At 38.7% G+C, this 22,975-nt stretch overlaps 1 protein-coding gene across 3 annotated transcripts in view; it reads left to right on the plus strand.

Annotated features, from left to right (window-relative positions):
• Nucleotides 1–22,975, plus strand: part of IGF1 (insulin like growth factor 1) — a 74,458-nt gene that overhangs the window by 46,847 nt on the left and 4,636 nt on the right. For 2 of the 3 annotated variants that reach the window (XM_077772171.1, XM_077772172.1), the window contains exon 3: nt 10,401–10,582. In XM_077772171.1, coding sequence (XP_077628297.1) covers nt 10,401–10,582 — 182 coding nt within the window. Of the gene's footprint in view, nt 1–10,400; nt 10,583–12,064; nt 12,472–22,975 lie in introns of those variants that run through there. The other variant, XM_077772173.1, reaches the window with a different exon arrangement.

Genomic DNA, 22,975 nt, shown 5'->3' on the forward strand with positions numbered 1-22,975 from the left:
AATATTCACAAAAAAAAAAAAAAAAAAAATGGATAGCATAACCATCCAGATAATCCTCAGAGTCATATTGTTAGAAGGAGGGCTTGATAGCATCAGTACTTTGGTTGTCTATATGAGAAAACTAAGTCTCAAGAGAGTTTGGGTGACTTGTGAGCTTGCACAAAGGATCTGGGGCTAAAATCCAATGTTGTTTTCAATATACCACATTGCCTTCTTTTTATTCCCTCTCTGCATATGGCATGGTTCTAGGTGCTACAAAAACACTTCCCAGGACCTTTCAGTTAAGGAACAACACTGTTCACAACACATGCATGAAAGGGACATCACACACAACCCACTGGCACTGAAGTGAGCACCATGTAGTTTTTTATATCATGTAACGCCCTAACCACCTTCTCTCTCCCTCCTCCCCTCTGTGTTCAGTCTGTCGCTGACTCTGGCTGTTCCTTCTCTGTGGTGATGCCAAGGGCTGTCTCTGCTGCTGGGTAGGCGGCCTTCCAACAGCTTACTCCCTGATGCAGGCCCAGCACCTCTCCTTACGGGGCCTCCACCTCCCAACACTCTCCCTTCAGACACGCCAGACTGCCCTGGCAGCTGTCACCCCTTCACCTGCCATCCTGACCATGTCACACCCACCCCTGGGAAAATCTCCAGATGCGCCCTGAGCAAAACACAGAGGCCTGAGTGAGGAGACTGACAGGGAACAGGGCCCCTGAGAACGCAAGGCAGGTGCCAAGTTGCAAAGAAAAGAGAAATGATAGACTTTAGAGTGAAACTAAAAATAAAGAGAATGTGTTTTAATACCCTTTTGGCTGATTCATCTTTCTGTGGCACCCGAGAGAGAGGCGTTACCCTCTATTCACCAGTGCCTTATGTTTTGCCTACAAGGCCTCTCTTCTCAATCTGAAAGAGTAAACGAACAATAACAATTCAAGTATAGGAGATAATGTTGGTAGCATGGCTACAATCTCCAGGTTGGAGCCAGACTCATCTTACAATTTCCGTCATAGTCTTTCTCAAAAAAATGAGATAACTAAAGTCCATATGCGCAATTCCTCACTGTCCCTCTGTATTCTTTCTCTTGTCTGTTTTCATCTCATTCAGGCATGGGTCCAAGATGGAGTAGTGATTAAGTGGGCCTGGTGACACTGTATACTTGGTGACTGCTTATTCCCAAAGTGTGGTTAGCAGGAGAGGGAGCCCTACTTTCAGTCACTCCAGGGAGGGAACTAAACTCTAATTTCTGTGAAGTCTGCATAGCATCAACTTTTGTCCTAAAATTCATCAGTGGTAAAAACATCAGTGGCTGTCAATAGAAGGAGAGGAGAAGAAATAGAGGAAGAAGAGAAAAGAGAGAGATGAGTCATGAAGAGAAGAAAGAAGAGAAAGATACATAGGCTGGTTGAAAGTGATTGCGAAACCACTTCTGACCATCTATTTTGCTCATACCCATCTCATGCCTTGCAACATTGTTTTTGAAATAAGTAGATGCACATGGATGCTAACAGTGAATAACTGTTGGGGAGAAATCAAAGGTAACAAGAGGTCAAGATAAAGCCTATATGACTTTGCCTTCTTTGACTTCATAGGAGGATCCATTCTGAGAGTGTCTATTCCAGATTAAAACTACTTAGAATAGGCTATACAACCTATAGTTTGGATATCCTTTAAAAAGAATAGTTATTCATTTATTTTAACGGAGAACAGTCCTCCTTTATCTAGAAAAGATCTTTTTCAACCAAACTTTGGAAAGGATGCATTTTTAAGAGGAAGAGAGGAAGAGGATACCTGCCCAGCTAGCTATGTTATCCAAGTCAACTCCATAATAATAATTACTATTATAGCTAACATTTATTTAGGCTTTACTGCATACCAGACATTGTGCAAAATACTTTACATTCGTTATTGCTTGATCTTCCCATCACTTCTGGGGGTACTCTTTTACATGTGTCCATTTCATATAACCTCTGAGTCTTAGAAGATTTGGTGCCTTTGCCCAAGGTAAACAGTGAATAAGTGGCAGAATCCAGGTCTGTCTGACTCCAAAACCTTTTAGCCAGTCCACATATCGTCTCCTTCATTGGTATGACTGATGTCACTGGCAGATAATACTCCAGTCCTGTAGTATGTTCTAAATAATTGAAACTATATACCTAGAAAATGGTAGCTAACATATATAGCAGGCCCAACTGAAATAATTCAAACATAAAAATGACCTCTTGGCATTTGATTATCTTTTACCTTAGACGTTGATAAACCAAACCATTCCCTTAGGAAAACATTTCTGTCCAGCAAAGCATTTCTTTTGCCAAAGTATAATTTTGTTGGCTACATCTATCTCCTCCAAGCCCTGGAATCAGACCTAAGCTAGTAAATTGTGCTGTCCTGGCAAGACGCTCATCCTCCAGGGCATTGTATCAGACTAAAGTAATACATCATGTTGCTTCCCACTCTATTGGCCCATTTATCCAAAGAGCCCTAAAACGGTAATGTTTCTGCTTTGCATCTCTAGCTTTCTTGTCCCTGGGCCTTGTGCTTTAGCATCCTGATCTTAGAGATGGAGTCGAATTAAACTGCACTATTTTTACACCTGCCCTTGATTTGAAGCTTCCAAAAGAAAGGAGAGTTTAAAGAAAAGGGAAGACCCATATATCTCTGCTTCATTCCTTTCAGACCCACAGATACACAAACATTGACTTGATTGGCTAATGAGAAGACTTTGATCTTTTGGGGTTGTAGGGATTTAGTAGCTGAGAAAGAGGTGCTGAGTGGTGAGGGTGGGAGTGGGCCAAATAGGGTCAAGATTCCTAGAAAAGATGACCTCGTCCAACTGAGAAGTATTGGGACTAGCAAACACTGGCAATTAAAAATTAACATAGGCCAGAGTGAAATCAATGCCTAAATGTGATAGGTTTTCCAGAAAAGTTCATGACATGTAGTTCATAGAAAAAAAGGACATTTTCTCAGCATTCACTTTTATAGATGCCAAAGGTCAATCCTACTTAGAAAGATCCTTCTGCAGAAAAGCAGAAATATATAGAGTCCACTAGCAACATATAAGGCAAGCAATAGGTATAGATTTTAGAAAAACTGATTTAAAAAATCCTAATTTCAAAGTGTTTCATAGTAGCTTTGATACTGATGGTAAGTCACTTGACTCCCTAATACATGTGTAAGTATGTGTGTATACATAGCTATGTTATCCTAAGTGCATAATGATGTGCCTGGTCTAGAGTAGTGAAATCTTCTTTCCATATCTTTACTAAGCACAATGTGACATATATCTCAATAATTGTTTTCATTCAAGTGTGATTTCCACAGAATTTGTTTAAAAGGTAAAATAATGACTCATCAAAAGGCCTTGAGCTAAATGCAAATCTTATGAATTCAACTATCAATGTATTACATGCTGGGTTTGAATAAATAGTCTTGTTACAATTTTCTTTACATTAGGAATTCACAAAAGGAGTCCAGTTTTCCATACAAAGCAATAAATTGTGTAGGAAGACTTGAGAAGTGATTCTCACTTTTCCACAAATGAAAATAGCAATTAAAATGCTAAAGTAGAGACAATTTTGAGATTACTTATATTTTACCCAACTTTCCTATAGTATACTATGCAAAATTATGTCAACTGAATGATTTTTTTTATGAGACAAGGTGGCCCAGGGGAAATGTCACCTTAAGAAACTAACCATTCTGAGTTACTCTAAATTGTCAATATGCCGGGAGGTTTTGGATAAATAGTTGGTGTAAGAAACCTAATTTTTTGGCTTCTGTAGATTCTCAATATAGTACTTAACTTCGTGATCAATCATCAGCTAATCAAAGTTAAATGGAAAGTAGTTTCTTATTACTTAATAACCCCATTTGTGTTTTCTCTCAAATACATAATTATGAATTTATAACCCCATTTGTGTTTTCTATCAAATACATAATCATGAATTTTCTAGGAATAGCCAACTTGAATTGTCTTACTTATTTTTTACTTTCAGGATATGATTGACTTTAGAACCTACTCCTATTAGCAATTTCTAAAGAATAGTTTATTCCTCAGAACCCAGAGAGTAGGAAGTTGTTTCTTCAGAACTGGATATTTCTCTATTTGCAAAATGTTTGCATTTTTCATTATTTAAATACTGATTCTTGGCACCCCTGGGTGGCCCAGTCAGTTAAGCATCTGACTCTTGATTTCAGCTCAGGTCATGATCTCATGGTTTGTGGGATCAAGTCATGTGTTGGGCTCTGCACTTAGTGTGGAGCCTGCTTGGGATTCTCTCTCTCTCTCTCTCTCTCTCACACACACACACACACACACACATACACAATAAATAAACATTTAAAAATAAATGAGTAAAAAATAAATACTGATTCTTCAAAGTAGTGTCTGCCCTTTCCACTGATAGGGTTAAAATAATTAAAGTAAAACTTTCTCAGCAAGAAGGAAAGTTTCAAAGGAAATTAAAATTGGATACAGCATTCCAACTGTATTCTGAGAAACCTATAAGAAACACACCATATATAGCAATAGTAAAGGTAGTACTATTTTTACCAGTAATGAACAACTAGAGCTCTTTGTTCTAGAAATGATGACCCCAGTTAAATCTCAGAATTACACCTTCTCCTTCAGAGATGGAGGGAAGCAAGTTGCTTGCATCCATGACAAAATGTGAGACTCAGCTAATTGGTGTGGTTTTGATGATGCCACAATTCTGCCCAAAACCCTTGTAACTAGCAAGTTTGCCCTGAAGATTATTGAATTACTCCACTGACCATGCATTATTTAAAGGGAAGTGCTATTATTATAGAAGCCAGCTGCTTAACCATTGGAATTCTGTCTGTTGGCCAACTTTCAAGATACAGCAGCACACTATGACTATGCATTATGTCTACGCATAGAGGAGTCAAAGCCTAGGTTAGGTGGTGGCCAACTTGTCTGCTAAGCAATATTTGATGTGCATGCTTTGGAACAAAACTACTGACAAAATAAATATATAAATAAATAAATTTTCAATGTCAAGATTCTGTCAGCAAGAAAATGTCTGTGAAATTTTATATTGTGTGTCTCTTCATGCTCATGGTTGACTGAGTATATGGTCACTTCACAATGCCAGTACCACAGAACTCTGGGACTATACTAGTGGTAGAAAGGTTTATCTCTTTTCTATTCTATTTGTTTTGTGGTTTTCCAAGTGAGAAAAATCTTGGGGAACTCAAGTAATAAGTAGAGAAAATATTTTCACTTTCTAAGTTAAAAAATATTTGAACCTCTTTATTGAAGATAATGTAAGTAGCTTCCAACCATATGAATATTTGGCCTAGATGGAGTTTCTCCTACATTACTTTACTTGTTAGAGAACCTTTGAAATAGGACCATGGCAGTCACATATTGTGTACAATACAGGAATATGCTTCTAGGATCTGTGGCAGGTGTTCATATAGCCTTTACTTACCTGTTTCTGGCAAAGGGAAGGTCATTACCTTTAAAAGAAGTTTGTCCCATTTTTAACACTTTTGAGTACAAATCACTAGAAGGTGTTTTCTTATACTAAGGCAATATTTGTTTCCTGTTCACCTACCAATTCTGATTCTGCTCACTGGAGTAGAATTACATAGTTACTAATAAGGAGCTTTTTAAAAAAAAATTTATTTACACTGAGAGAGACAGAGCACAAGCTTGGAGGGGCAGAGAGAGAGAGGGAATCACAAGCAGGCTCTGCAGAATCAGCACAGAGCCTGAGCTGGGAAGCAGTCAGGAAACCGTGAGATCATGACCTCAGCTAAAATCAAGAATAGGATGCTTAACTGACTGAGCCACCCAAACACCCCACGAATATGGAGCTTTTAAAGGTAAGGATAGTATCCATTCCATCTATTTAAAAACTAAACATAATGACAATAGCTTTAATGTAGATGTCATTTAAAAATCCCCATTTTTCTCAAAATTGATACTGGAGCAAATTATTTTTTTTTTTTAATAGTTTATTGTCAAATTAGTTTCCACATAACACTCAGTGCTCATCCCCACAAGTGTCCTCCTCCATGCCCACCCCCCCCTCCCCCCACATCCATCAGTCCTCAGTTTTTGGAGCAAATTATTTTAATGCTTTTCTAGTAAACCACATTGTTTCTGACTTCTAGTTTTAGCCCATAGCAACAAATGTCATTATTTTCTCTTTTGTTTTGTTTTGTTTTGTTTTGTTTGTTAGAGAGAGAATGAGAATGGGGGTGAGGGGCAGAGGGGGAGAGACAGAGAATTTTAAGCAGGCTCGACGCTCAGCATGGACCCATGGGGCTCGATCCCAAGACCCTGGGATCATGACCTGAGCTGAAATCAAAAATTGGACACTCAGCCGACTGAGCCACCCAGGTGCCCCTTTACTTTGGTGTTAGAAAAAAAGCAATATGAATGCACTGGTAGTGGGAATGCAAAATGGTGAAGTCACTGTGGAAAACAATATGGATGTTCCTCAAAAAATTAAAAATATAACCATCATATAATCCAGCAATTCCACTTCTGGGTATTTTTCTGAAAAAAAAAAAAAAAAAAAAAAAAAGAAACACTAATTTGAAAAGATATATGCCCCTCTATGTTCACTGCAACATTACTTACAATAGGCAAGATATGGAAGCAACCTAAGTGCCCATCAACAGAGGAATGAATAAAAAAGATATAGCATATAGTATACACAATGGAATATTACTCAACCATTAAAAAAACACAATAAAATCTTGCCATTTATAACAACATGAATGGATCTAGAAGTATCACACTAAGTGAAATAAGTTAGATGGAGAAAGACAGATACCATATGATTTCACTTATACGTGGAATCTAAAAAACAAATGAACAAACAAATCAAAATAGAAACTGACTCATAGATACAGAAAACAATCTGGTGGTTGCCAGAGAGAAGAGGGTGGCGGATGGGCAAAATAGGGGAGGGACTAAAAGGTACAAACTTCCAGTTATAAATTAAATGAGAAACAGGGATGCAATGTTCAACATAGGGAATAGTTAATAATATTATAAAACTTTGTATGGCGACAGATGATAGCTAGATTTATCATGATCATTTTATAATGTGTACAAATGTTGAATCACTACGTTGTGCACCTGGAACTAATATAATAGTGTATGTCAACTATACTTCAATTAAAAAAGAAAAAGCAGTAATATGAGGTGTTTGAAAGATAAAGGACAAAACTCTGACCCTCAACTATGGCCTCTCCATTAGTGAGAAATAAATTTTTTGTTATATATTTTGATGTAAACCAGAAATCAAGTCTATAGGACACTTCAAAAAATGAAATTAAACTTCAAAAGGCAGTAAACACTTGTATTCATATATTCCCAATGAAGTATAATTAGTCTATTGTGATATTATGAATAGTAAAAGAAAATCATCTCTTTAGAATTATGGTAGCTAGAGATAGTCAGTAGTTACATTTATGCTAAAAATCCAAGTCTGTATACCACCATTTCAATGATATTAAAAACAAAAAAACCCAAATGTATATGGACATGAGGTCAGTTTTCTTTATGGAGCATTACAAAAAAGTCCTAAATTTCCCTTCCTAAATTCATGGACCTATGGACTGAAAAAAAACAAGGACAGCTATTTTATAGACCAAGCCATGTCAAACTCTGATCTCATCTAAGAGAGATGACAAAGCATATGCCCAGTATGTGTTGTTATTATTATTAGTATCAATATTGTCATAATTTTTGCCATGTTGATGATTACTTTCTATTTCTTAAGAGGAAATAGACCTGTGGTGAGTTTCATAGCTGTTGATAGTTGCCAAGAAGGGAGTATACAATACACACAATGTTTTCTGCCTTCCCAAGACTAAGGTTGGTGTCTTCCTCTAGAAGGAACATTATATTAGAGGTGCATGAAATGGAAATGCTGAAGAGGTCCAGGCATTGCAAAGCCTATCCCTCTCCATCTTCAATCCACAAGCAGGAATTTTGAAATCAACTGTTTCTGAGTTAGCCAAGTTTGAAGGTTTTGGAATCACGTTTATCACCCTACCTCCAAGCATCAAATTACTATTCTATACTGTACAACAAACAAATCCCAATTATGTCTCATTAAGAAATGTATAGTTTCAACAAAGAGCAATCATTACCTGTGGTGGACAACAGGGATACCTCAAAGTAGGCTGAGTCACCTTCTCCTTCCCAAAGAGAAGAGAAAAACCAAAGTGTATCAGCTACTTTCAACTGGCTGACCCCTTCAACCTCTTGAAATAACCACTTAGCAAGAAGTATGTAGAAGTCCTTTGTGGATTACAAAGAACCATGTAAGCCCATTTGTGTCTTTCCTCTAATTTATAGTCCCAGGAAAAGATTATAAAAACAAAAAACAAAAAAAACATTGTTTACATTGCCCAAGGGACTGGCCGAGTCTCAGCTTGCCAGGGCCTGGCTGGCAAGCAGAACCAGAGTCTTCTGCACTAGTGGATCCTCCAATGGCAAGTGAAAGCACTGCTGAGGCTTTACTTGGGGCCAGCTGCCTGGTCTCTCCCAAACCTCTCAACCATGAAGTGCCCACAGTGTTTGCCCCTAAGCAAGAAAGCAGACCCCACCCAAAGAGACCACAAATGAACCCTCACTGAGTTACTACCCCCAGCTGCCCTAAGAATGACAATAAACCTGCCTTATGGGGAGGAAGCATCCCCAGGCTCCTGTGCCAAACATCAGGAAAACATTTGGGTTTGTAGAGGATGCCATGAACGGTTGGCCCTTCGAGCAGCAAGGCAGCCAGACTAGTTTGGTAGCAGGCCATTACCATGGGTCTGATCTTCCCTAATGAGGGAGCTCAAAATATACATGAGGATTTTGACTTTCAAAACTCCATTCTGAAGAATGGTGTCATTACGATACAAACCTAAGACTTTTTATTTAAAATGTAACATTGTCTTCTGTGTTGGGAATAAAGATCAAATATATGCCAAATTGATGAGTTGTATTCTTCTGGATCAGTGGTTCACAAATTTTCTTCCATGAAGCCTGGATATCGGTGCAGAAGACCTAGGTCCCCTACATCCCTTAGGAGGAGACACAGCCCAGATCCTGTCCCCCTGCCTTTCAGAGGGGTTTCACTTTTGTCTGTTTTATCTATTGGTATATAAGCAAGATTTAGTTTAACAGAAGTTCTACTGTGACAAAAAGCTTATAAAGAATTCAGGTACATTTTAAGTTCCTGTAAGCTTGTTTTGCCCACTCTTTTAGTTGTAGAGCCAGGAAAAGTGTGTCCAAATCAAAACAAAACAAAATAAAACTAAACCAAAACCTACTTGCCAAGTAAAGAGGTCTAATTGATTTGCAAATATCAAAAGAAATTTGATTCACCATATGCCTTCTGGGCAATTAGAATCACATGAAAGATAGACATTTAGTTCATTCTGTCTCTGTGTAGTAGTTATTCTATAAGAAAACAGAATTGATTGTTCTGGTCTCTCTATGGTGATAGGACAGGAAGCCCTGTAACACTTATATTGTTATCATTTCCAACTTCCAAGTCTTCTGGATGCAGTTAATACCAAAGCTGTTTCTTGACAGACCATATAAGATCCTGGAAAAGAATACTCGGAGAAAGTGAACCAATATTTATTTAGGACCTGCTGTATGTCAGGTGGTGTTCTAAGCACTTTTAGTACATTTTTTTCACGTAATCCTCAAAGAACCTTATAAGGAATATATTAAACCTGCTTTACAAATGGGTAAACTGGGCCCCGGGAGGCTTCAGTTGACTTGTCCATAGTTACACAACAGATCTCCTGGGCTCTCTGAGGCACTTGAACTTTGCAGGGAATAGATCTGAGTTTGGGTCCTGGCTCTGCCCCTTACAGCATGAATGACCTTAAGCAAGTCATCCCCACTCTGAGTCTCAGTTTCCTCATCAGTAAAATGAGGAGCACTTTGATACTCAATTTGATGTTACAGTGGAAGCAGTTAAGCAAAGGAGTAAACACTTGAGCCATCCTATGCATAAAAACTACGCAAATTTGCTAAAAGGATGAAGAAAACTTAAAACATGATCTTCCTTTAATTAATATTTCCAGCAGCCTCCAAACTAAGGGAATACATAAGGAAAGACTGGCTTTGGACATAGATAAGATCCTGACTACAGGTTTCTGAGAACTTGAGAATTAACAAAAATAAAGTGAATGGTGTGTGAGTTAGTGATAAGGAGTGTAGTGCAGAGTCCAAAGACACACCGGGATCCACAAGAATCTGTGGGGTGAGGAATTGTTGGAGAAACTTCCCGAAGAGGTTGAGATGTGTAGGTTGACCAGGTGTGGGGAGAGGAGAGGCTCCAGGGGCTGGGTGGGACTGTGAAGATACAGATTCCCCTCTAAAGCCAGGCCACTCTGTTTGATTTGTACAGACAAGCCCACGGGGTATGGCTCCAGCAGTCGGAGGGCACCTCAGACAGGCATTGTGGATGAGTGCTGCTTCCGGAGCTGTGATCTGAGGCGGCTAGAGATGTACTGTGCACCCCTCAAGCCTGCCAAGTCTGCCCGCTCAGTCCGTGCCCAGCGCCACACTGACATGCCGAAGGCTCAGAAGGTAAGCCAGCTGGTGGGGAGGGATCCAACATCCTCAAGAGACTGAAGTATCTTATGCCTGTGGGTAGGCCAAACAGAAACTATGTCCCATAGTCTCCTGGTTTACAGGTCAAAACAGCACCATTCTCCCCTCAGATGTCCATCCCTCTGGTCACTCCACATTGCAGATTCACTGCTCTGGATGATCTGATACCAGAAGACAATGGAGAACAGTCACTAAATGTGAGCTTTGGTATCAGATAAAACTGAAGTCTTAGCTTCACCAGCCATCACCTGAGAGCCTTGGTTAAATAACATAACCTATTCAAGCCTTAGTTTCATCAATAAAACTGAGATAATACCTACTTCATCAAGCCATTTTAAGAATTAATAAATACACATGCAATTCTTTTCACATCCTGTACAAAGTAACTGTTGGACAAGTGTTAATGTCTGTCATAATTATAATTAATAATAGAGCACATAACTTTTCAAGTCCTGGTATTCTGCAAAGGTGCAAAGAAAAAAATGTGTTAAAATGGGAAGTATTTGAAATTCACATTCAAATGCAAACTTGATTAAAGAAAAATATGTTAAAAATAGAAATTTCTGTTTGGGTCTCAGAACACCTAGAAATTTCTAATGATCAAAATCTGTAGGTGTCTTTTTCTATGAACTAGAATTCAGACAAATCTCAGAGGTACTATCTATGCCCTCCAACGTACATAAATCATCTGATACACGTTAGTCACTTGATAAATTTTGTTGAATAGGTGAATAAATGAGTAGAAATGATTAAATTTTAGTAACTAAGTAGAAAGAATGAGAACTAAAGAGTATGTTGTAGGTGAGGGAGAAAAACAGAAAGCAAGGATGGGTGAGTAAGGAAAGAAAAGCTTTCATTAAGGTATCCTTCGGGGCACTGTTTAAAAAACAAAAAACAAAAAACAAAAAAACTGTGGTTTTATTCTTTGCAGCCCAAACCAGCATTGTGCAGAAAGCAGAAGAGAAACCAAGAAGTTCACAATGACATATTTGCTGGTTCCTGGTCCTTAACTGCAGCTGAGCCTGGAGAAGGACCAGGGAGCTTAGCAGAGATGTGACCCCAGGGAGCTACTTTGAGGGATGGAAAGGGACTAGGCACAGTCTGGTTCAGAGAGAGCACAGTAGCCAATGGGTGAGTCAGGGAGCAAGCACCATAGAAGTAATTCAGGTGAATGTGGCTAAGTGTGCTTGATGGGACAAACACAGGTTGATTCTTTCTCTTCCTAGGTGACCCAGTGCCTCTCAATTTCTAGCTGGGGTGGGGGTGTGGGTCAGAGATGCGTCCTAAAGTTCTAGAAGGTTGGGTCTTGTGACTGAGGCACAGACATCCCTCCAGCACCAATGCTGTCTCCTATACCACATGGAGCCTGGGCATTCTGGGCTGTCTCAAAGGCTCTGTCTTCTGGGACACAAAGGGAACCACCTGTTCTCAATGCAATTATTTTTGTGATGTTTACAGTATCATCCCCCATCTACCACCAAGAAAACGAAGTCTCAGAGAAGGAAAGGTGGGCCAAAGAAACGCCCAGGAAGGGAGCAGAAGGTGGGGACGGAAGCAAGTCAGCAGATGAAAGGAAAGAAGAAAGAGCAGAGAAGGGAGACTGGAGCTAGAAACTGAACACAGAGGCAAAAAAAGAAAATGGAGGAGAGAAGGACTAAGCAGACAGAGGCAAGGATGATGAGAGAGAAGCAGACAGCGATAAATCAAAGTGGGAAGTGCTATAGAGGAATGAAGAACAGTAGGCCTGGTGGAGCTAGATAATGAATGTGATGGAAGGAAGAGAAGTAACCTGTTGTAGAATGTGGATAACAAACATGGAGACAATGGAAAAGAAAAACATAATGCCCGAGGAAGTCCAAAGAAAGACAGTGTCAAGATTGAAAAAAGAACAAAAATTGTAAAAGAGGCAAATAAGCCACTAAATTCCCTTTACTCCAAAAACAACTAAATGAGAGTTAATGAATTAAGATAAAAAGTAAAGGCTTTTATATGTATTTTAAAATTTTGTGTGAAACTATTATAGAAGAATTGCCCATGTCAATATATGTCAAGTTAAATATTAGCCCAAAATTCTCAGCAAGACTGAATTGTGTCATAGAAGTTCCCAGATTTCCTTTCCTGCAGTGTCATTGGAGGCTGTGTTTCTTAGTTAAGTCCAGGTTCAGGCCAAAGGGCATCCAGTATTTGCCTAAAGGCCTGTGAGGCCTGTGGGGTAACCTCCAAGAGGAGGTCATTGAACCTTTCCTTTTTATGCACTTTGGAATCAGATATAAAAGATGTATTGGTCTGCTTGGGCTGCCATAACAATGCACCACAGACTGGCTGGCTTAAGCAACAGAAATTTTCACACATTTCTGGAAGCTGAAAGTCCAGATGAAGGTGTTGACCTCATTTTAACTAAATTACCTCTGTAAATACACTGTCTCCAAATAGGACACAGTTTAGGTACTGGGAGTCAGGATTAAACATATGAATGGCTGAGGAGAGACACAATTCAGCCCAGAACAGGGGTGCCTGGGTGGCTCAGTCGGTTAAGCATCCGACTTTGGCTCAGGTCATGATCTCACAGTTTGTGGGTTCAAGCCCCAAGTTGGGCTCTGTGCTGACAGCTAGCTCAGAGCCTGGAGCCTATTTCTGATTCTGTGTCTCCCTCTCTCTCTGACCCTCCCCTGCTCACACCGTCTCTCTCTCTCTCAGAAATAAATAAAAAACATTAAAAATTTTTATAAAAAAGAAATTCAGCCCAGAACAGAAGACTTCTGATGTATGATAATGATAACTGTCTTCTGATTCTATCTCCTATAAACCTATATGTATGTATGTATGTCACACACACACACATGTACAAGTCTAAGTTTTCATATATGAAATCCTATGAGTTTCTGTTCCATGGAAACCCTAGGACCATGTTGCTTTAAAGCTGAAGTTCGTTGGTTCAATCCCTTCATTGTAAAGACAAGGATATGGAGATCCACAAAAGGGTAAAGACATGCTTGAGTTCTAAGCTGCCCTCCTGGCCAGCAGAAGAGCACATAATCAACATGGACTAAGAAAGAATTCCAAAAGGAAAAGATGGGGCAGAAATAGGCAGATGAAATCTTCCATTAACTTAATATTTTTCCACCAGAAGGAAGAATATGAATGAGAGCAAGGGGTTGGATTTCCCTGAGGGTAAAAAGAGCTAAGTAGAATCACAGAATTTAGGTCTTGTAAATCTTCTCCTTCAGCTTCTTTGATTTAATTAGTAAGGTTAGAGTCTTAATAGACATAAAGCAAAAAGTCTCCAAATCATCCACATTGTGAATTATAAGAGCTGAAAGAGGGTATAAGAGAGAAGTGGTCAGTCAAGCAAATAATGAGACTTTGGGTAAGAAGATGACTAAACCAAGAAGTGAAGCATTTCATCCAAATAACCTACTTTGAAGATGTTATGGTATAAAGGAATCTTTCTGCCTGGTCCTTCATGCCTCTGCTGTATTTCTGCTTCAGGATCATTCTTCCTCTATGGTCCAGTGAAAACCCAGGATTATATAATAAATAACATAACATAACATAACATAACATAACATAACATAACATAATGAAACATATAAGGCCATGCCCAAGACTTAGACCTGGAGGAATATGTCTAGTCAGAAGCATGTCGAAGCCCCAAATGGGAGCCAAGCCACTGCTGTGGTTACAAAAGGCTGGCTTATCTGAAATGACAAAAGCTAGGCTAGTGCCTAAGCCTGTCTAGCCAGCCACCTTATTCAGAAGATGCTGAGTTTTTCTGCTAAGACATCCATGCTTTGGGACCAGCCTCAGGCATAAGCCAGTATTTACTGTAACTACCACCTGAGAGTAGCCTGCAAACACAGATGGCTCTTCAAGTTCCTCAGAGGAATTAATGATGTGTGTCCTATGGAAAGGTTCCTTAGAGATTTTCTCTTCCCTATTTCACTGTTGACTGAGTAAATGTCAATTATGACTCAAGGCTTTGGATAAGCTATAATTATTTTCTATGATGAACTTCATTCAAAAGAAGCAAGGCAGAGACTTTAAAAGAAAAAAAGGAATAGAACTTTCTAGTTAAAGAATGCTTAACTCTCATACTATGGCTTAAAACACACTTATTTTTAGAATGGTTTTTGTCAACTCTAAAGCAGTCATCTTGAATGCCTAACATATGATTTCTGAGCAATATGAACTAAGTAAACAGGAAGCATCTGTTATTGTCTTTCCATCTCCTCCTTTCTAGTATCAATACTAAGCACCTAGTGATACATGGCATATAATGCTAGATGGATGGATGGATGAAATAGATGGACAAATAGATATAGGCAGCTTAATAGTGGCAGAGAAAGATATACCATAAAAATAAGAGGCATTGCTGCGATGAAATGATACCTCTCATCTTTGCATAAGATAGTAGGACAAGGGCAGAGTAAAAAAAGGAGAGCAAAGGAGTTGCACTGACCTAAGTCTTGCCTGTTTGAAACTTCCCTCTATAGCTTAAATTGAAATTGTTCAAGGACCTATCACTACCAGCTGAGTAGTACTTTATAATGAATGTTTTGTACCTATTGCTCTCCTTGCCGCTTTCTTAAAGTAGACAAAGTATTAATCATCATTTAAAATTCTATTGTTTCTCTTAGGGCAAACTGACTGTATAAAACTAATGGGAAGATGTAAGGAATCATGATCCTGAAATAAATTTGTTGAAAAATATTTTTATTGAGCACCTACAATGTGCCAACCCTGTACTAGGCATGAAGGAGAGTTGTAAAGATTGAAGACGCAATAAAACATAGTAGTTAAGAATACTTGATTGAGAACCCTGCCTGGGTTCAAATCCTGATTCTCACTTACTGGTGGTGTGGCTTTGAGAAAATCATGTCATTTACCTGTGTCTTATTTTACTCATCTGTCAAATGATGGTACTGATTGAATCTATATCCTACAGTTGTGAGAATTTATTGAGACTATATATTTATATATATATAAATGTGTATGTGAGTATGTGTGCACAAACAATATAATATAACATATAACTTAATACATATAAATGTGTATGTGAGTATGTGTGCTTAAATGGTACCTGGCACATAGTAATCACTATTAGTTTTAGTTAATATTATTTTATCTAGTTCTGAAAATTTGAGCCATCTGAAAAAGAACAAGATCTCTTCATGTGGAAATGAGTCTTGTATCACCAAAACCTTTGAGGCCAAGTGTGCCAGAACTTTCTGGTGAATTTTCAGCACTTCTGAATTGTAGGGTTTCAAGCAGATGATAGAAGGGAACTCAGTGATCTAAAAGCCCTTCCAACCCAGAGAACCCCAGTTCTATGAATAATTCCAACTTAAATGGAACCTCAGCTCTCCCATGTGAGGAACCATTAACTTTCATTTCAAGGTCACAGAATGAACTTTCAGAAAACCACCATTTTTCTCAACCAGTTAAAATCAAATGTAATATGTGTTTTCATTTCATGGTGCCTGAGGAAAATTTAATTGTAGCATGAACTCCAGCTTTTACTAGTTTTAAGTAAAACTGCCAAAGTAAATAGAAATGTGGGATATTTCCGGGCTCACACAGCTTCCGGGACATTTCAGTTTCTAGGGCTGCCGATCCAGTGCCTTTCACAGGCATTTGATCTTCTTTCAAACATCTCTTGAAAACAAACAAAAGCTCATACAGCTTCGAATGTGTGTGCTGTTAGGATGTAAGGGTAGAAAAAGAAGCAAAAAAAAAAAAAAGTGTCCTCAAAGAGACCCTTCCCCCTCCCTTCACCCAACCATCTCCTTCCCACCAATCACCAACAAGAAACAATGTTTTCTTAAGTAATACATTTTGCAATTTCTCAAGTCTATTAGCATCCATGGGGAAAGACGAAGTCTATTCTTTTTACTTGTCTATATGTAGGGAATAGGACTTTTGCTCTATTTACTAGGTAACATGGAGTTGACTTCAAATCCAAAGACAAATTTGATAGTTTGACATTAAAATGGAAGCCTTTGGTAGCAATAAGAAGATAAACTGTTTTAGGTGAAGCAGCAGCAGAATGCCCTTTTATGAGTTAGGAATTTTGGGTGAATCATTTCCAAAATTATAGGTAGATTTTGGCTTTTCTTTCAGTGAAGAATTTCTCAGGTTCTAAGCTCATCGAAATGAATAAAAGCCCAGCTACCAGATTTCTTTGAAAATTATTGACAATATTTACTGACCTAATAAGCAAGACAAATACACTTTTAAAGGAGCAGGTGAAGTTAGCAAATGTTCCTCAATGGACACCAAACTTCCAGGTCAAAATCAGCTTCTCCATCCTTGGGGTGTTAACTGAAATTTGAGCACCTTTCCCTGACATTGGGGGTTCATCTTTAATGGGTCTCTGTAATGCCTTTAATGCTACCTCATTTTTATCCAAAAACGAAAAGAGATTATTTAGAAATACAGACTTATGTTTAAACTCAAAAACAGAGAAACAGAAATTGAGAACAGCAGGGAAAGCAGGGAAATTATGTGAGATGTGGGACAATAGGTCTGTGAGTCCATATCTGATATTTCTTGAGAACGGCCAGAAAAGTTCTCACCATATACTAGAAGCTCAATTACAGATCTGATGGGCTACTGCTAGATAAGTAACAAGAGCTAGAAAACACTTTGGAAAATTCCTAGCTTTATTTTATTAAGTAAAGTGGTTACAGTTTTAAGACCCTTTGGTCAGGAAACTCTTTTGAAACAGTGGAAGTTTGATAGAAGTTTGATAGAAATAAAAATGCTTGTTGGTACACCCAACTAATTTTAATTTTAAATGCCCTTGCTGGTAATTTACAATCTGTAATTAGCTACAGAAAATAGCTGTGAGAAGAAAGGCATTCTTTTCTCTACTTCTTCCGCATGCATGTGTGTGTGTTTCTATAGTTTTGTGTTCTAGCGTTGTTGCAATCACTAGGAAATATGGGTTGAATCACTTTCCAAAAGTATAGATAAATGCAGTTTCTTTGCTTTTATTTCAGTGAAGGCAAATTCTTATGTGAAAACTAATAATCTTTCAGGATAAATCACATTATCCTTTTGTCTTCTCAAAGACCTAGGTTTAGTTCTAAATTAAATATTATTCAGGAAATAAAGGGAACATTATTGAAGGGGCAGAAAGAAGTTGGCTTTCTTTCTGTTGTATCTCAAGGTCCACGGATTTGAACCACTTCCAATCTGATCTACAGAGAAAGAGAGTGTCTCTGTAGATCAGAAAACAGGAACTTTCACACAGAACCAATGTGCAACTTTAGAAACTTTCGGGTCTAATTCTTGACCCAGCACAAAAGTCATTGCATCCAGCCTGTCTTTGTTCCAGCATTCTCTTCCCCTGTTTCTATTAAAGATTGGGGGAATTGGCAAAAACTATTAAGTACCTCTTTTCATCATGTTCCCCTTCTGTAACCATAAACCTCTAACCTCAATTCACATAGGCATACACATTTGCTCCCGTTGGATCAGATAAAGGAACATACATTTATTTGAGTAGGCAGGTGTCACTGTCAGTCTGAAAAGATGGTGACTATTGTTTATACCATCCTCATTGGCTCCTCTAACTGGTAGGGTCAGAATTTCTATAAGAAGGTGGGATGTTAAAAGTAAGACCTATGAAAGGCTGCACATGATGGCAACTCTTTTGTCTGGTAAAATAATCCCTGTTCTCTCTCTCTCTCTCTCTCTCTCTCAGAAACAAAATAAAAACATTAAAAACCTAAATAAAAGAAAATAATCCCAAAGTTCCCAATGAGAGACCAAGAGATGTTACATCAAACCCAAACTGACCAAGTGGCCCAGGCTTCCAAGATGAGATTCATATGCCAAAAGTTTTAATAAAATTCTGTGTAAAATATATAAATGCTTGCATGGGGCTTTCTGTCTGGCCAGCTCTAGGAAGTCAAGTAACAAAAGATCAACCACTTCTGCCATCTGTGAAAATATAATGTGCTCTTTTCTTAGCCATAGATCACAATTATGGCAAGCCAAAAATGTCAAATGATTAGATGCAAGATCATGGCAGGCTGATGGTTGGACAAGAATTCCTAATCAGTTAGACTGTTATAGACTTGGGGGTATGCAATATTCATGTCATGGTGTGAGTGTGGTATGCTTGAGTAGTTTCATGAGACATTGCAGGACTAGAAAATAAGAAAAGTATGAATGAATCAATAAATATATAGCATTATTACTGTTACTTTGTCAGTATCAGTTGACTTAGGCCACTAGTGGATGCTCTGGTTTGTCTTTCTGTAAATAATGACATGCTTCCTTCTTCAAATGAATATTAGGATGGAGGTAAAGATGATGTTGGCACAATGAAGCAATTATGATTTCTAAAAACTGTATACACACATAAATTGTTCTTGTGCCATTTCTTTGTCTTGGAAAAGCTCCGGCTGGCACCATGTATGTTTACTTTTATATGCTGAAAGGCTCCCATCAACCTCAAACAGATGCAAATCACTTTAACTTGTCATAGTGTTATTTTGTTCATCCTAAAAGTTCAGACAAGCCTTCCAAACTTCCAAAATTTCTCTCAACTCAGTGAGGAGGAAAATTTAGAACACAGCATTTCAGTGTTCTGCCCAGATATGTCACACACACAAAGAATGAGGAGGACAACACCCTTTCCTACTGATCCTATGAACTCATTACTATGGTGTTGAAATGACACTGAAAGATACAACCCTGGGCCTCAGAACACTGTAATATAAATCACTATATACACCACTTTAAATACCCCGGCATAAGTTGTACATCAGATGAAACAATGACATTTTGGAGGCTTGAGAGAAAAAAAAGCTAATCAAATCCAGTTTTTAGGTAAAAATGTGCTGAATCTTTAGCACATATCAATGAAATTGCTAGAATCTGGTGTTTCACTTTTTAAAATACCACAACATTTGAACCTTTCAGCAATTCCAAAATCAACTCCTTCTGGGAAAGATAGTGTGCTTAAACTTTTTTTTTTTTAATTTAAAAATGTAACATAAATACAAACAGCTTATACAAGCTGTCCATAAAATCAACAGTCTAAGCAGCCGAACCCTGAAGTGTTTTACAACATCCTTCAAGACTATTAAAGGCAACATAAAAACCTCTTGCCAATGAGGGAAAATACCCTTCAACACTATTTTTTTTCTTTTTCTTTTTTCCCCAGGCTTTTTTTTTTTTTTCTAGGAGAGAGAGAGAGAGAGACAGCGTGAGCAGGGAAGGGTCAGAGAGAGAGGGAGTCACAGACTGAAACAGGCTCCAGGCCCTGAGCTGGCAGTCAGCACAGAGCCCGACGCGGGGCTGGAACCCACGAACCGCGAGATCATGACCTAAGTGAAAGTCGGACGCTTAACCGACTAAGCCACCCAGGCACCCCTTCCCCAGGTTTTTAAACTGGTATTTTGGTAGTGATTTCTTACATCACAGACAGAAATATTTAAATGGAGTCAGGTGGTATCCTTTGAAGAGTAAGTAAGTTGCTAAATCAGGATAATCTGTCAATAATTATGGGACAAATATAAATTCCCTAAATCTTGGGGATTCCTAGGGAGACACCAGTCACTAAAAAAGAAAGAGGTATACATCTGCTATCCTAGCACTCAAGGTAGCTCTGAGCACCCAATAAGTAAATTCCCTTTCTCCAGCCAGAGAAAGGATAGCACCCTGCCATGGGATCCACTTTGGCAACAATAATTATTAAAAGGGGGGTCGGGGGTGGGCAGTGAGAATAGCTGGTATTTATTAGGTGACAATCAATTGGATTGTTGTAACCCTGTGGTAAGGGTTATAGTAAATTATTTCAGTTAATCTTCACCATTATCCTTTAGGGTAAACACTAAAATTATCCCCATTGTATAGATTTAAAAACTTAGGCTGAGTAAGGCTAAATGTCTTGCCAAGGTCTTGTTCCAACAAGTGTCCAGACCAGAAACCATACTCAAGATGGACTCCATTGTGTTAACCATGCACCTCACTCTCTTTTCTACATTTTTTCATTGATATTTCTTGTACCACAACCTACTAATTGTAAATTGCAAAACAGGAGGGGGCTCTGTGCTGTTTGTCCCTGTAGAGAGCACAGTAGAAGTAGGAAGCCATGCAAAGGTTGTTATTGGCCTGAACTCTATTGCACTACTTCTGCAGAAAAATTTAAACAATTTAGCAAGAATTTCCTGGTTTGCTATGTTTGCTCAAAGCACCGTGCCTATGGGGAGGATAGAGAGATGAAGGAGCCACATTACCTGCTTTCACAGAGCTTACTTTTTAGTGGGGAAACAAGCACACACATAATTTACAGCAAGCATATCAATGCTCTAATAAAGCTAGAGGCAGAATGGACTCTGATAGCACAGAAGCCTGAGGAGCCTGATGTTGGTAATAAATGAGTTCACAGAATGGAACAAAGTCAAGGGCCCTTGAAACAGTAGGCTCTTGCACACATAGCTATGCCAGATAAATGTGTAAGGGTAAACACATACACTTGTAACAACAGTATGAGGTGGGTGCTCTTACTGCACTCTTTCATTTTATAGAAGAGGAAACTGAAAAGGAGAGAACAATGTAGTGATTGTCAAAAGTCCCTTAATTCCTATGTGGGGAGATGGGATCCAAACGAGGTATGTAAGCCCAGGTCTTTGGGGAAACAAAGATGAGACTGAGCTAAATGAGTAGGATTAATTAGGGGAAATACCAGTGTGAAAGGAAATAGGGGAGGAGCCAGGAAGCCTGGGCAAGCCCTCAGAACACAATGCAAGTCTAACCCCAAGTGAAAGAGAAGGGGAGGGAGAGAGAATGTTGGGTGAAAGTGCCCTGTGCTGTCATATGGTCTAAAGAAAGATTCAGAAAAGCCACTAGGAAGTCCTTGAACTAAAAGTCTGCCAACAAAGGAATCTCATGTTTCCCAGGAATGGGTCTATCTTCTATCCCTACCAAACTCAGTCTTGGCACTCGGTGAGGTGCCAGCTCTGGGCCATTCCCCATGGCCAGAGGAAAGGGTCATATTGGAAAAAATGGCCATTACCATCATAATCACAGAAAAAGTAGGATGGAGTAACTTCTAGAAAAAAAATAAGAGTCTGAGCAGACTGACATTGTGTCCAGTCTATATACCTTTCACTTTGTTAAAGAGGCAACCGTCCTACCAGTCTCTTGAAATGTGCACCTTTGTCCTTTGGTTTTAAAAGTCACACCCCAAAGCGTTGAGTAGATCGCATGACACTTACTCTCTTGGCTCCCAGAGATGAAAGGCTGACCCAACTCTCATGGAATTTGAACTTGTGATTCCCTGAAGTAAAGAGATATCAAAGTTGATACTGAAATATCTAAATCGCTCTCCACAATCTCACGTGTCTCCAGGCCAAACCAGCAAAATAGCTAGAGCATGTCCTTTTCAACAGGTAAAGAGCTGATATGTGGGTGATCTTTGCAATTATGTGATCTTTTTTCCCCTCATTTTGCTCTTTTTAAGAGAAGGTCAATAATGAATTATGACTTTATGCTATACAATAGGCTGCTGATATTCCATGCTGGACAATAATTTCCTAGCATTTTTTATAGGGCGCCAGGCTTTTCTTAGACTTTATGTCACACAGTACTTACTTGTTTGGAGTAGTTGAGATGGAAACATAGCCTGTTGGAAACATCACTACTTCCTCTCTGAAATTTAAAAAGACTATTATCATCCTTCTTTTAGATACTGTTTCTCAGGCAAAAATCTCATAAAGATAGGAAGTGAAAAAAGAAAGGCTTATAATATCCACAGGGTTCAGTCTTGCTAATTGAATATTGTGCTACTAGATTTCTATCAATAATGATAGAAATGGGGCCCAACTCACTCTTGTGGTAAGGGAAGGCACCCCACCCCTTAGTTTAGAGTCTTGCCTTAACCTTTAAACGTACACCAAGCACCATCTGGGATCATAGGCAGCTCATAATGTTGTCAATCATTGTTATTGGGAAAAGATTTGGACTTTGAAGCATCTGATATTGTGTTATCTTTTGGGGAAGGAATATGGTAGAATGGCTAACTGATGAGCTCCAGAATCATAAGGAATCGGTACAAATCCCAACCATGGTCACATCTTCCTTATAAGACATTAGGCAAGTTGTTTAGCTTTTCTACACTTCAGATTCCTTATAGATAAAATGGACAAGACATAGTATCCATCTCCAAGAGAACTAGAAAAATCAAATAAGAAAAATATATGCAATTATGCAATTAACATACCTAATATAGTGCCCAGCCCCCAAGTGATAGAATTATCTTATTAAAATAATAAATTCCTGGGTCGCCTGGGTGGCTCAGTCAGTTAAGCATCTGACTTTGGCTCAGTTCATGATCACATGGTTCAGCCGCAT

This window comes from Crocuta crocuta, unplaced genomic scaffold (assembly GCF_008692635.1).
Source record: "Crocuta crocuta isolate KB4526 unplaced genomic scaffold, BGI_CrCroc_1.0 scaffold216, whole genome shotgun sequence".
In the NCBI taxonomy this organism is placed as follows: domain Eukaryota; kingdom Metazoa; phylum Chordata; class Mammalia; order Carnivora; family Hyaenidae; genus Crocuta; species Crocuta crocuta.